A 15898-nucleotide genomic window follows, 5' to 3' on the forward strand; every position below is an offset into this window, starting at 1 on the left:
CATATTTTGATTAATTATTACGTAAGCAGAAAATTCTCACATTGTAAAACGAGAAACACAGAATCAGAATATTTGGATAAAGAACCATTTCATTTCTCATTTAAAATGGATTTTACACCACAAATTACAAAAAGGAATAATTAGAAAATATAGAAATTAACTAACTAATAACAATAAAAAGCTTTACATAACAAAGATATAAACCAAATCAGATCAGCTCTAAGAGCTGGTGAACTTAGTAACAGCCTTGGTTCCCTCAGACACGGCGTGCTTAGCAAGCTCACCGGGAAGAACAAGCCGAACGGCGGTCTGAATCTCCCGAGAGGTGATGGTTGGCTTCTTGTTGTACCGAGCCAGCTTGGAGGCTTCTTGAGCGAGTTTCTCGAAGATATCGTTGATGAAACTGTTCATGATTCCCATAGCTTTGCTGGAGATTCCAATATCAGGATGAACTTGTTTCAGAACTTTAAAGATGTAGATCTTGTAAGTCTCGACGCTCTTCTTCGTTCTCTTCTTCTTCTTGTCGGTTCCGGAAGCGTCCTTTGGCAACTTCTTCTCGGCACGTGGCTTCTTCTCTGCCGGAGCCTTCTCGGCCTTCTCCACCGGTTTCTTCTCAGCTGGCTTCTTCTCTGCCTTTGGCGCCATTGTTATGAGCTCTGAAGATTACTGGGCTTTCTAAAGAGAGAAATGAAAGGATAATTAGCGATTGAGTGAATGCATTGGGTTTGTCGATTTATATTTATATGTAAAGGGAATTGATTTTGATTGGTTCAAAGAGTGAGATGCGGATTGGTGACGTGGATTACTTTATTTGTTAGGAACGAGTGAATGGACGGTGGAGATTGGATTATGACAAGGATTGTTGACTTGTTACGATGGTTTAAGAAAATTTGAGAAATATTTGGATTTGGCGGGTGACCATATGACGAGGGCTTTCTGAAAAATATATTAAATTACATTTTGACATATTAGTTTTTGGTGATTCTACAATGCACCCCCTTAGAAGGGATGTACTGATACACCCTTAACTTGTTTCGGCATCCAGAAAAAAAATTTAGTCTAATTTTTTTTTCATATTCATGTACGTTATGGCTATTTAAGATATCCTACAAAATTTTGAAAAATTCAGAATAATTTACAATATAGAAAACAATGTTTAAATAGTCTATTTTACACGCGTATAAAATAAAATAGTCACGCGTGCAACACACTGTTTGAACATAATTTTCGGCGTGTTAAACTTTTCTAAATTTCTTAAAATTTTGCAGGATGTCTTAAATAACTATAACATATATGACCATGAGAAAAAATTTGACTAAAAAATTATTTTGAATGCTAAAATAGATAGGGGTGCATCAATATATCCATTTTAAGGGTGTACATGGTAGAATTTTCCATTAGTTTTTATAATAATATTTTGGGTAATTCTACAATAGACACTCTAAAATTGGGTCTATCAATAGACACCCTAATTATTAAAGGGTAATTGGTTGTAATATGTATATCCACTATATTTTGTGTGCCTCATCACATTGAATCTTTAATTCTATTTTACTTAAAAAAAAATAAATTTAAATAGGATTAACAAAGTGAGAGAAGAGATTGAGTGATTTGATTGGATCTCTTTCATTTTGTTTGTTATTTATTATCTGCAAGTTTTTTTTTTTATCTGGTTCATAAACATAATGTTGTTTTTATATTTTTTGCATTTATGTGGATTTGGATTTACAAAACTTTTATAATCAATCAATATATCTTATAAATAATTATACATGAGGAGAAACAAATTTCATTTTTTTTGTATGAGTTCTCTAATATTAAGGTCACTATGAAATAACAAAATGAAGAAGAATCTGAAGACAAAGAAGAAAACTGCTTCATACGAAATTAAATTGAAAAACAAAATGAAAAGATTTGTGATGGGGAAGATTTTAGTGAAAACACTTAATCTGGTAAAAATCTAATGCCATCAATTCCATTCAGTTTCTTTTTTCTTAGAAAAAAAAAACTAAGAATAAAAAATGAAACAATTTTTTTTTCTCATTTGTATTTATCTAGGTGGACCAATTGAATAGTAATTTAAGGTATGCATGAGTACATCCACTTTGACCAAATCAAACTAAATTTTGATTCAATACACTAAGCCCAATAATATTTTTGAAGAAGTTTTCTACCATCACCAATTAAAATGGATTATAAGAAAAGTATTAATGTGTCTATTATAAGGGAGTCCATTAAAGAATTTTCCTAATATTTTTATGAAGAATAATATTCATTTAAGTTTAATTGGACAAAGTTCTATAGTATAATGCACAGATCTTATTCTAGTAAAGAAATGATCATGATCAAACAAACATTAAAAAATTTTCACTTACCATTACTTATTTAATAAGATAATTGTAGCTAAATTTTCTAAATTTTTAATTTACTTGCAACTAATCTTCCAATTTTAAATTTTAGTGGAAAAATTTGCCGACCTATACTTTTATTGGTAAATATAAAAGTAGTTATGTGTGCATGAATTATCCCACATTTAAACAAATATACAGATTTCGCGTTCATATTTAATTATCATTAAAAACAATCCAAAGACAATCCAAAACTAACTAAAATTATTAAAACTATTAAAAAATATATATTTTTTAAAAATCTCTTCCATAAATTATTATCTTTTAGGTAACTTTTCGATCTTCTTCTTCACCAAATTATCAAAAAAAAATTCTCCCCAAAATAATGTAAAAAATAATATATGCACTAGATTATCAAAAAAAAAAAATCTCTCCCTTAAATTATTTTACATTTCATCTTCTTTATCCTTTTCTTCTTCGTCATCTTCTTTCCTTCTTGTAGGCGATGGTTGAATTTGGAAAGTGGTTGGTCAGATCTGGGCAGGGGTCAAACAAACCTAGGATGAGTTCGGTTGGATCTGGGTCGGGATCAGTCAGATCTAGGCTGAGCTCCTTCGAACTCACTTCGTCTCAGCTCCAATAGTCAATTTCCTCGTGTAAGAAAGTAGTTCTTGGATCTGGGTCGAGATCTTCTTCCCTCGTGTAAGAAAGCAGTTCTTACATCCATTTAGTAAATTTCTAAGTCAAACTTTGTGGCCTTGGCCATCATTTCCATTATTAAAGTTTGCTTAACCACTGGTAAATTTTTTTATTGAAATCTACACCTTCTTTATGAGTGAATTCCTTGGTAACAAGTCTTACCATGTACCAAGCCCGGCCCTGGGCATAGGCGGGCTAGGCCTGTGCCTAGGGCCCACCCAGCCCAGGGGCCCAAATTTTTTTTTTCCTCTTTTAAAATTATACATTTTTTTTAACGATTTTAAAAAATACCACATTTTTTCTAACATAAGGGCCCAATTTTTTTTTTCCTTATGGTCCACTTTGTTTCAAGGTCGGCCCTGCCTTGTACCTTGCTTCCTCAATTCTAGGAATGCCTTCCTTTTGTCTGAAAATCCACTTTTAGGATATTAGCTTTTGTCCATCATGTCTCTTAATACTACTCCATGTCTTGCTCTTTAACAAGGATATCTTCTCTTCTTCAATTGTCTGCAACCATGCTATAACATTCTTGCCACTTATTGCCTCTTGATAGTAAGTTGGTTCTGAGCTATCATTGCCTTCGGCTGCAACCAGTGCATAGGCAATAAAATCAGAATAGCCAAACCTAGTTCAAGATTTGCTCTCCCTTCTCTCTCTATCTCTGGCTAACTGATGTTTGTTGAGGTTGTCTTTTGTCTCATCTTCCTCATTTGACTCATTCTCATTTAATTCTATATGAAGTGACACATCTGCTTGATCCACCTCAAACAGAACATTGTCTCTCTGATCAATTTCATTGTCTTTTGATGTGGCTTTGGTTTTCATAGGCATATCACCTGTTGATCATGCATTTTTTGTGTCCTTCTCCAAGGCACTAGACCTTGTAATCCTTGACCCTTTTAGGGTATCTAAGAAACATGCACTCAAGTGTCATTGGTTGCAATTTATCTTGTTTGATGTGCACAAAAGTAATGCATCCAAAAACTCTCAAATGGTCAAACTTTGGGGGCTTTCCTGTTCAAAGTTCCTGATGTGTCTTGAATTGATTAGCAATAGATGGACATATGTTGATCAAGTAACATGTTGTATTGAGTGCTTCTCCCCATATTTTTCTTGTCAAACCAACTAGGAGCAAGCATCTCACCCTCTAAAACAGTGTTCTATTTATCCTTTTAGTCAAACCATTTTGTTGGAGAGTCAATCATTTTCTTATGTCTTAGAATTCCTTCATTGGCACAAAATAGTTTGAATTCATCTGAACACAATTCAAGTCCATTATTTATTCTTAGAACTTTGATCTTATTCTCTGTTTAATTCTCCAACAGTTTTTATATACGATAATAACAAAAACCATTTGTTTTATTGTTGCAAATTTGATCTTTAATTTATTTGGTTATATAAGACAAATTGGATAAAAATAATAATTTCTATACACAAATTTAACAATCAAATAACAAATTATTAATAATAATGAATAATAACAAAATATTATTGGAACGTATCTAATGAATTAGTTAAGCCTTTTTCATATCAAATTCAACACAAAAATATTATATAATTAACAGAATTTAGATAATCAGCCATTTAATTTTTCATTTCAAATGGATTCAATTCCACAAATTACATTTAATTTAGGAATTAACTAACTAATAAGAAATTATAACTTCAATTTACATAAACTCAACCAGATCAGATCTAAGAGCTGGTGAACTTAGTAACTGCCTTGGTTCCCTCAGAAACGGCGTGCTTAGCAAGCTCACCGGGAAGAACAAGCCGAACGGCGGTCTGAATTTCCCGAGAGGTGATGGTAGGCTTCTTGTTGTAGCGAGCCAGCTTAGAGGCTTCTTGAGCGAGTTTCTCAAAGATATCGTTGATGAAACTGTTCATTATTCCCATAGCTTTGCTGGAGATTCCAATATCTGGATGAACTTGTTTCAAAACTTTGAAGATGTAGATCTTGTAAGTCTCCACGCTCTTCTTCGTTCTCTTCTTCTTCTTGTCGGTTCCGGAAGCGTCCTTTGGCAACTTCTTCTCGGCACGTGGCTTCTTCTCTGCCGGAGCCTTCTCGGCCTTCTCCACCGGTTTCTTCTCAGCTGGCTTCTTCTCTGCCTTTGGCGCCATTGTTATGAGCTCTGAAGATTACTGGGCTTTCTAAAGAGAGAAATGAAAGGATAATTAGCGATTGAGTGAATGCATTGGGTTTGTCGATTTATATTTATATGTAAAGGGAATTGATTTTGATTGGTTCAAAGAGTGAGATGCGGATTGGTGACGTGGATTACTTTATTTGTTGGGGAATGAGTGAATGGACGGTGGAGATTGGATTATGACAAGGATCGTTGACTTGTTATGTTGGATTTTAAAATTTTGAGAAATATTTGGATTTGGCGGGTGGTTTTCTAAAAAAGAAAATATATTAAAGTACATTATTTTGTGGATCTCTAATTTTGACATATTATATTTTATAGAATAATATTAATTTTAAGCTAATTAGGATTTTTGCCCTATGAACTTTGACATAATTATGCCTCTGAACTTTTAAGGTCATTAAAAATGCCCCATGAACTGTTGAGATTGTTGAATTTAAGGACTTTTTTCTAATTTTAGTAAAAAGTCTAACATAGATGAAAGTTCAGGGAGCATAATTTAGTACATATCAAAGTTCGAAGGGCATAATTTGGTAGATATCAAAGTCTGGGGAACATGGTTTAGTACTTAAACAATCATTGAAATAGTAAAATTGAATAAAATTAGACAAAAGTCCTTAAATCCAACAATCTCAATAGTTCAGGGGGCATTTTCAATGGCCTTAAAAGTTTAGGGAGCATAATTTGGTACATGTCAAAGTTCAGGGGGCAAAAATCCTAATTAGCCTTAATTTTAAAAGTAATTTGCAATGTAATTAATTAAGTTTAGTTTCTTGTTACAGATAAATAACATAAGTAAAAATTTTGATTCTGTTCTTGTTGAAGCTATTGGAGTTAAAGAGGTGTTGAGTTGGTTGAAAGAATTGGAGCAACATAATGTGGTGGTAGAGTCAGACAGTTTGGTCACGATCTTCTAGTTTGAATAATGTTTTTTTGAGTTTTACATTTCAGAGTGCATACGGATCTTCTAGTTTGAATAATGTTTTTTTAATTTTTGTTAAACGATCTACTAATCGTGTTACTTACTATTTAACTAGAGCTTTATAATTAAATGCTAGTTGTATATATTTAAATTCTACGATTTTAAGTAATTTACGTGATGTTCTAATTTTAAAGATTTGAGTTAATAAAATTACATATTTCTATTTAAAAGAAGGATGTTATTGTTTTCCATATTATTTAATTTTATTTTTTAAAAACTATATTTTTAATCACTAATTTATATTTAGTGATTTTTTCTTCAAAATTTAATATGAATAAGGTCATTGATTATAATTACTTCCCATGCATAAGTTTTTTCAACCAACTATGTAGTTGCCAATTGAGAAAGAATAATACATTGCAATTTTTAATATTTTTAAAAAAAAATCTCATGCTAAATTGAAATATTATTAGAATCTAATTAACTACTACAAAAATAGTTTTTCCCGATATTTTTAAACAGTCGTTTAAAGTATTTCCGTCGGTCTCTATAACCGTCGCCTATACGATCGTCGCAAAACGGGAAAAATAGGCGACGGTTAAAAACCGTCGCTAATATGGACTTTCCAACAGTTTAAAACCATCACCGATAACATGGTATAGGTGACGGTTTTAAACCGTTCCCTATACTATAGGCGACAGTTTAAAAAAAAAAATATAGATTTTTTTACTATTTTCCCTTATTTTTTTCCTGCATTAGTTTTATAATTTTACTTAAATTAAAATAAAACAACTAATTAATTTATTACAATAACAACTAACTTTAAAACACATTAAATTTATACAATAATAAAATAAATATATATAATAAATAAAAAAGTATATAAATAAATAAATGTCTTTATACCGAGCTCGGAGAGAGAGAAAGAGAGAGAGGGAGACGGACAGGAGGTGGTGGTGGTGGTTCGACGTATGCAACGGAGAGGAGAGAGAGACCGACGGGAGGAGGGGTGGGTGAAGATCAATGGATGAGAGAGACGAAAAGAAAGGGAGATCGATAGAGGGAAGAAGACGGCGAGAGAGGGAAGAAATGGGTGGTGCGACGTAGCATTTATGACATGTATAAAATGTTATAACATCATTGGCCTTCAAATTATTTTCCTTCACAAAACGATTCCAACCCCTTGTAAAGACGAAACTTTGGCTACTCCTCCAATAACAATATCGAAATTTCTATGACCTCATTAGCCTGTCATAGAAAACTAGTTCAATATATATCTTCAACCCCACTTTCAGTATTAGTACTCTCCACAATAATATTTGAATTAGGATTTTTATTTGTGTTATGATTACTATCTAATTCACTAATGTAAGGAAAATACTCCACAACGTATTTTTTAGGGATGACGAGTCTATTGAGCTTACCAACATCGCTTGGTGTTAACTCCTTTTGAAATAGTTGTCTACACGAAAATTGTTCACCCCCACAAATCCTAATTTGTTGGTTGAATTGACGACGATGATGATGAAGATTGATCATGGTAATTAGTAGTACTAACACTATTAATCTCCACAACTTCTTTTTTTCCATACTCATTTTTAATAAAACGAATTTCAATTGATATAAGAACCATCATGTTGAGAACTGCTTCCACAGTGTAATGACTTTGAAAATCGGGCTCATGGAGAGTAATATTAGTCCATGGAAAGTTTCTATTTATGTCCCCATTTTGGAGTTTGATGGTAGCGCTATCATAAGCCATGGCGGCCGCCTTCTCTGACTTAAACGTTCCAAGCCAAATTCTCTGGTGGTTGGCATAGATTTGTGCACCCCAATTTCCATTTTGTTGTGGCACAACACCTTTGAATTTCCCCAAGGGTGAGCCAATATTCATAACATTGTTATTATCATCAATAATGTCACAAATATTAGCCGTTTGATCAACATAATGGTCATGATGATGATGATGATCATGCCTTGATCTATATAGTAATTGATTCATTTTTCTTTATGAAGAATGTGTGAGATGAAATGAGAGGAAGAAAGATATGCAATAGATCTATCAAAGGAATGATATTTAGTCATTTGTAACAATCAAATATTTTTGTAAATAATTTGTGTTGCAGGAAGATTATTGAAGCTAATTGTGCATTTGAAGGGCTTACTCACATTTGATTAACTTAAACAAATTTAGTTTAAGTAACTTACATATAGTAAATCCGAATTAACAAATCTAGAAATTAAAAAAAAAAAAAACAAGAAAAATTATTTACATGAACAAATATTCTTTGATCTATAGTGAGTAGTGAAAAACAATAAAAGTTCATATTAGAACAAACTTTCAGTTTCTTTACTTATTTTAGACAAATGTTATCATTACAAAATTAATTAACTCACTTTGTTAAGTTATTTTTATCATTATATACATATAACACCCTAGTGTTAGATAAATTTAACTTAGGTGCGTACAACTCATGATCATAATTAATTAATATATTTTGATGAACAAAAATACAAACATTATTAATTAGAGATTTATGTAATGTATAATTCAAATATTATACAACAAAAAATACCTTATTTTCATTCACCTAATTAATAACAACAAATTTTTTTATCTAAAAAGAAATATTACTATCATGACACACATGCATGTTTATGAAAAAAATAATATATTTAAGAAATATTTTAATTAATTTCTTAATTATACCCATAAAATTATAAATAAGCCTCACAAATATTTTTATAACAATTAAATTATCAAAAATAAAATAAATTTTCTATAATAAAAAATTTTAAGTCTGCCCATGATTTTAATTAATGTCACAATATTTTCATGTATATATATATCTAAAATTCTATACAGTTTTACATAAGTAATTAGTATATAATAGTTTTACATATCAAATAATTAATACAATCATACAAAAAAAAAAATAATAATATAAACACAAATGCAGCAAATTAACATGATCTCTCTCTCAAAAACAAAAACAAAAAAACAAACATGAAAACTAATTAAAAATGATTAGGTATTAATCATCTTATGATTAAGAGGAGTGTGTCCAATGAACAAAGCCACATGCCCCATAAGTTTATCCTTCCTAGAAAAAGTTGTCCCACAAGAACATTGCCACTTATTAAGGTCCCCACAATGCTTCTCATGAGTCCTCAAATCAGACAACACTGAAAATTGCTTGTTACTACATCTCTTACACACATACATTTTAGGACAATGGCTTCTCTTGTAATGATTCTTAACACAAATCATTGATTTCAATGGTTGGAATTTGACATGTTTCTTGTTCCATCTACACCCTTCTTCAGGACAAGAGTACTTCTTCTTATGATTACTACTACTCATTTTCCAATGCTCATTGGTAGTAGTAGTATTAATACTTAATTTATTGTTGTAATTACTACACAAGGCTTCACTTGTCTTGTATTGGTCTCCATGTGCTCTCATGTGCATCCTCAAATTTGCATCTCTTTTGAACCCTTTACCACAAATTTGACAATAGTGTGTGTATTTTGCTAATAAATCCCTAGCTTCCAACTCAATTATATCAAAATCATCATTATGATCCTCATCATGATCTTTCTTTGATGATTTTGTTATGATGATATTTGTAGTACTATTACTAGTTTCACCCTTTACAACTAGAGTAGTAGTAGTAGGAAATAATAAGGTATTATTAGTACTCATCATGATTTGATCATCATGATTAGTAGTAGTGTTATTATTATTGTAAATCTCATGATTAGTATTACCCAACCAATTATTGAGAGTACTATGATGATGATGATCATTACTTGAATAGAAAGTATTAGTATTAATATTGTTCATGACCTTGTTGTTGTTGTTGTGGATAATATCTGGAGACAAAAGTCCCATGTTGTGGAAATTGAGTAGCATAGAAGAGGAAGCCGCTATGATATCTTGAATTGTATTGTACATATTCATGCTAGCTATAGCTGATGATGATGACGATCCACCTGCTACTGATGTTGTTGCACTCTGCTCATTATCATTGCCAAGTGGCGGTGGAGATAGGAGGATGGCCGCTAGGGATTGGAGTTGGTGGACTTTTTGTTTGAGAATCGAAAGAGTGTAGAGGATGGAGTTGAGATTGTTGTTGTTGTTTGATGATGATGAGTAGTATTGATCTTGATTATGATCATGTGGCCGGGGAGGAGGAGGGAATGAGGAAGAAGATGATGAAATATTATTATTATTACTATTAATATTGGAGTACATTTGATGAGACAAATTATTAATTTGATCATGATTGTGATCAAGTGGTGGTGATGATGATAATAAATTGGTGTATAATTTTGTATTATCATTATTATTCATCATGATATATGTATGTGTGTATATTTGTATGTATAGTTGATGATGAAATGGATTTTTAGGAGGTTTAGATGGGGATTATATAGCCTAGGGAAACCAATTAAGCTATATGTTGAAGATGCTAATAACATGTATAATAAGATATGTATGGAATATATAAATAGTTTATAACTAGATTGGTAAAAAAAAACTAATTAAGAGAAGTCAACTAGATATAACATATATAAATATGTTTATATATGTATATTTATATATATATATTCATCCCCACATAAAACCTCCCTCACATATCACTAATCTATTTATTATAGTAGGGAAATTTGATTTTCTATGCTTAGAAAATCAAAAAATTTGATTTTTAAACCAAAAATTTAAAACCTAAAAAAACTATTCCTTTTTTTTCAAAACCCCAAAAATACCCCCCTCACAATATTCTCTCTCTCTGCATCATCTCTCTCTCTCCCTCTATCTCACCCCAACCGCCCACCCTCACCCGAACCACCCTCACCCACCCACGTCAACCCCAACGCCGATCACCACCCTCACCCCCGTCGACCACGACCCCAACCCCTCCGACCCCAACCCCAACCCGAAAGAGCAACCCCAGTCTACGAAACTTTTTTTTTTTTTTTTTTTTTTTCTGCGATTTGAGAGAGGGAAGAAGACAAGGTCCGATGGTCGGACCTTGGGGGTCCGATGGTCGGACCCATCGGACCCCAAGGTCCGACCATCGGACCTTTGAATTTTTTTTTTTTTTTTTTTTTTCTCGCAATTTTGGAGAGGGAGGAAGAAAGGGTCAGATGGTCGGACCTTCGGGTCCGATGGGTCCGATGGTCGGACCCATCGGACCGAAGGTCCGACCGGCTTTAATTTTTTTTTTTTTTTTTTTTTCTGCGATTTGAGAGAGAGGAAGAGAGAGGTCCGATGGTCGGACCTTGGGGTCCGATGGGTCCGATTGGTCGGACCCCATCGGACCCCATGGTCCGACCATCGGACCTGGGGTGTGGGATTATTGGGACCGGCTAGATAGAGAGAGAAAGAGAGATAGTTTTAGTTTGGGGGTATTTTTGGGGTTTTGAAAAAAAAGGTATAGTTTTTTTAGGGTTTTAATTATTGGTTTAAAAATCAAATTTTTTGATTTTCTAAGCATAGAAAATCAAATTTCCCTTATAGTATATATATAGCATCAAGACAAACCCCATTATAATTTAAAGACCTAGCTAAATAGGTGTTGGAGGAAAGTATATATATATTATTGATTATTATAATTTTGCTTTAAAATAGTGAATTATGAGTATATGAATATATATGTTTATTAAAAATATATGTCATCACTCATCATAACACACTCTGAAATTGACAAAATTTTTTATTATAGTAAATTAAGTTCATACATGTCGAACACCAACCACTAATTATCCATAGAAGGGTCCCAAAATAAATATATTATATATAAAATAAATTGTGTATGAAAAAGGGTTAATTGTTTAATTAATATATATTAATTAATTATGTGTTTGCGCGTGGACTTAAATTTTTTACATCTAACGCACGAGCTGATGCGTTATGACTATCCTAATTTCTTGCTATTTATACTTTGTTTTATTGATTAATTGACCTTTAAATTTTTAGACTCAATTCTTACAATATTTATTTATTAATGCCAAATTATATGTTTCTTTTAATATATAATATAGGGTTGTTTTTGTAAATTTTTTATTTGTTTCGACATTAAGAAGAGTTTTTTCTATGCATATATATGTAAATTTTATTTTTGAGATCGTATATTATTATGAAATACACTATAAACTTATCCTATATCTACATCTAGGGATCAAATTAGAATATGTATATATATTATATACACAAATTAATACGTAACTATTATATTAATTAATTTATGAAATATTTAATTTTGAATTAATTTTATTAATTATGAATATGAACACAACAACTCTCCATGCCATTTTATTATTGTTTCGTGCCATTTTATTATTTAATTAATTAATAATACACTAATTATTATATTAACTATTAATGTTAATTAACAAATTAATAAAGATAGATGAATCACTTACTAAAACATCCACAAACCCGCCTTGATCACTTGCTACGAGCCAAAATATATGTATATATACACGTGTGTTTATATATATAATGTGAGTATATATTATATTAATTAATTTCATGCATGAGTAGCCTGGTATATTTATAAGAAGGCATTATTATGGGCAGTAATATATATATATATATATTAAAGTCACGTTGATATAATAAAAAATAATTAAGGATCTATATATGCATGGTTGCAAGAAAATATTTTTTATACCAAAGAAAATAATAGCTGAGAATTTGCTGTGAAAATAATATATTTTGCTACTAAATATGAATGGAAGAGAAATTAGTAGCTAAAAATAAAATATATTTTGCTAATAAGTAAAAGTGGTAGTTAAATTGGTAGTTATATACAAATATTTTGCTACCAAAAATTATTGGTAGCTAAAATTATTTGTATAAATTGGCTAGTAAGAACTATGCCTATTAAAACTAGCAGTAAAATGCTACTTTTTCGCTACAAATAAAATTTAGTAGCTAATTAAAAGGTATACAACTAGAATATATGTTATATACAGTAGAACCTCTATTTAAGAATACTCTATTCAAGAATAACCTCTAATTTGTTATAAAAAAATCAAGTCCCGATTTGGGCCAGTTATAAATAAGAATAACCTCTAAATTATAATTAGTTATACATTTTCTAAGTCCCGTATTAATAAAGTATACCTCTATATAAGAATAATTACATCTTAATAAAATATATACATGTATTTTGTAAATTTATTTATGTAAAATTAATAATTTTATTTTAAATTATTATACATGTATGAAATTATATTTACTCTAAAATATTTCTATTATGATATAGTATTAATGATTATTTATTGTTATTATTGTTACATTGATATTTTTTTAATTTTTTAATTTTTTTTCTAGTGTAACTCTATTTAGTTATAACCTCCCAATTAGAATATAATTTACTTGGTCCCTGTATTCTTGGATAGAGGTTCTACTGTATATATATTTATATATAAGATAGCTACACCTACAACTAGAATAAAGACCTAACTAAATGCTATGTATACATTATACAATATAACTAGCTATACTCAATTATAGTTTGTATATATATATATATATATATTCAATTTTGATTATTTATATAATAGTTGAAGAAATATCATATGTGATAAAATCGATAATTAAAGATTATATATCACATATATATATATGTATAATAATAACAATCAAGCTAACATTTGTATACATTTTTAACTCATTATATAGAAAAATGAATATAAGAATAAAAAGAACTCGTGAAAAGATATATTATTAATTATTATCAATATTGTACTAACTAAAATATAATATAGATGTATTTAATTTATGTCCAATAACCTTAATTGTATATATTTACATTAAAATGGTCTCTATAGACAGAATTAATTAATGTATAGCATTGACTCATTGAGCAATAATAAGTTTAAAAAAAAAAAAAATTGATCGGATCATTTCATGCAATTTTGGTTGATTATTTTGTTTTCTGGAAAATGAAGTAAGAAAAGATGTGATTTGTTTTGGACAATTGGATTTGGACAGTTTTATTGATTATTTAATAAGTTTTTTTTTTTTTTTTTTTTTTTTTTTTTTAAAAGTATGATTATTTTATAAGTATTAATTATGATAAATTAATTAATTATATTGCGATAATAATAATAATAATAATAATATATTGGTAGTGACAATATGTATAGGATCTGTGAAAAAGATAAGACTTTTTGTAATGGTAAACGCTTAAGCCTTATTAATTATTATTATTATATTTATAATTAAGGCCATACGCAACATATAGAATAAAAATAAAACATTAATTTTAGTTACTTGTACAACAAATAACTGTTTAACAATTATTTAATACAAGGTATAATTAAGGATATTCAAGGGATAAATATATACCATTAATTAATTAATCAATTATATTATTTATATTTTTCATAATTATATTTATTCATTAATTTGAAGAAAAATATGTTATGTGCAAACCATAACTAATTAATTAAATTTTAAAGTTCCTTGGTTTGATTTTTTTCTTTTTTGAGGATGAGGGGTCGGTCCTCATGTATATGATTTTAATTTAATTCTCATTAATTTATTCTTATTTTGTTAGGACGTCATAATATTTAGTTTTTTTTGAAAGAACCTCAGTTCAGATTAGATTGAGAAAACTAGAGAACTGGGATTCACAGGGGGAAATCCCTCCCCAGTTGAAAACTGGCAATCAGCCAAACAAACTCTAGCCGACTTGGCTAAGTCATCCACTACAGTAAAATGTTCTCTTCTAACAAAAACAACAAAACAAGCAGAAAAAACAGAAAGTTTTCCTAAAATTAAAGAAAAAAGAGCAGAACATTTCCAATCCGGGGTGTTCTTTGATCGGATGGCCTCCACCAGCACCTTCGAATCAGAAATAATGGTGAGATTATCCCATTGTTGCATCTCGGCCCATTGCAAACTCAAAAGAACAGCCTGCATCTCAGCCTCTAGAGCGGAATCCCCCACACCAGAAGAGATACCGTGCCACCACTCCATAGAAGACATATCCATGGCCACCATAGCACAACCGTACTTTCCTTCCTTGAAGGAACCATCCACCATAACAGTCTTGGTGGTTGTGATTCTCAACTGGGACTCCCTTTCGGTGTAGGTAGACCGACTATCATTCTCCCCAACCATCAGTTGAATCTCGGCCAACCTGCTGGAGATTTCCCCTCTTAGCATGTTCACATTCGGCACATAATTCTCAGTGTGGACCACTTTGTTCCTAGTATTCCAAATGCAATCCAGAATCACTCCAATACAGTTGATGAAATTGGGACGATTAGTGTGATCAATCGAACTACAGAGGTTGCGCATAACTTCCTTCATATTAGTACCCATCACCCTGTCGATTCTGATAGGCCAGGGGCTAGAAAACCATAAAGCCAAGGCAATACTACATTTGGTAAAAAGATGCAAAGGTGACTCAGGGGCAATATGGCACAAAGGGCAGAAATTTACCTCCACAGACGGAAATTTATCCCCAGTAGGCAAAACATTCGAACAAACTCTCCATAGAAGCAAACTCAACCTAGGGTGTACCTTAGAGCTCCAAATCCATCTCCACAAGTCTTCTTTTTCACCAAACCGCTCTTGTTGTTCAACCCAATAGGCACCCTTTACACTGAACTTTCCCACCAATGAATTCTTCCAAATAAGAGTATCTGTGGAAGCATTCACATTGATTTGTATTCCCCCGATCTTGGTGCCCATATCACTGCCAAACAGATACCGGAGATAACCCAAATTCCACTTCCTGGTACTTCTATACATC

At 31.0% G+C, this 15898-nt stretch overlaps 3 protein-coding genes across 3 annotated transcripts; all 3 read right to left on the bottom strand.

The window, feature by feature from the left end:
- Positions 1 to 71: 71 nt before the first annotated feature.
- On the bottom strand, positions 72 to 5236 carry LOC115701469 (histone H2B.7-like). The gene is made up of 2 exons (XM_030629281.2): positions 4750 to 5236; positions 72 to 631 (listed from the first exon to the last, which is right to left on the bottom strand). The coding sequence occupies exons 1-2, from the start codon at positions 5166 to 5168 to the stop codon at positions 220 to 222; spliced, it is 831 nt and encodes a 276-aa protein (XP_030485141.2). The 5' UTR covers positions 5169 to 5236; the 3' UTR covers positions 72 to 219.
- A 2166-nt stretch (positions 5237 to 7402) lies between these two features.
- On the bottom strand, positions 7403 to 8118 carry LOC115700435 (ethylene-responsive transcription factor CRF2-like). The gene has a single exon (XM_061103486.1). The coding sequence runs from the start codon at positions 8116 to 8118 to the stop codon at positions 7609 to 7611; it is 510 nt and encodes a 169-aa protein (XP_060959469.1). The 3' UTR covers positions 7403 to 7608.
- A 685-nt stretch (positions 8119 to 8803) lies between these two features.
- LOC115701134 (protein SENSITIVE TO PROTON RHIZOTOXICITY 2) lies at positions 8804 to 10598 on the bottom strand. The gene has a single exon (XM_030628839.2). The coding sequence runs from the start codon at positions 10474 to 10476 to the stop codon at positions 9145 to 9147; it is 1332 nt and encodes a 443-aa protein (XP_030484699.2). The 5' UTR covers positions 10477 to 10598; the 3' UTR covers positions 8804 to 9144.
- Positions 10599 to 15898: the final 5300 nt, after the last annotated feature.

Source organism: Cannabis sativa, chromosome 8 (genome assembly GCF_029168945.1).
Source record: "Cannabis sativa cultivar Pink pepper isolate KNU-18-1 chromosome 8, ASM2916894v1, whole genome shotgun sequence".
NCBI classification, from domain to species: Eukaryota; Viridiplantae; Streptophyta; class Magnoliopsida; order Rosales; family Cannabaceae; genus Cannabis; species Cannabis sativa.

What these genes read in the sequence shown, in the direction of transcription:
- LOC115701469 (XM_030629281.2), bottom strand. Translation starts at nt 5,168, where the DNA reads ATGGCGCCAAAGGCAGAGAAGAAGCCAGCTGAGAAGAAACCGGTGGAG. An exon ending in GCAGTTACTAAGTTCACCAG is followed by an intron (nt 632 to 4,749) that starts CTCTTAGATCTG and finishes GGCGCCAAAGGC; the next exon opens with AGAGAAGAAGCCAGCTGAGA.
- LOC115700435 (XM_061103486.1), bottom strand. Translation starts at nt 8,118, where the DNA reads ATGAATCAATTACTATATAGATCAAGGCATGATCATCATCATCATCAT.
- LOC115701134 (XM_030628839.2), bottom strand. Translation starts at nt 10,476, where the DNA reads ATGATGAATAATAATGATAATACAAAATTATACACCAATTTATTATCA.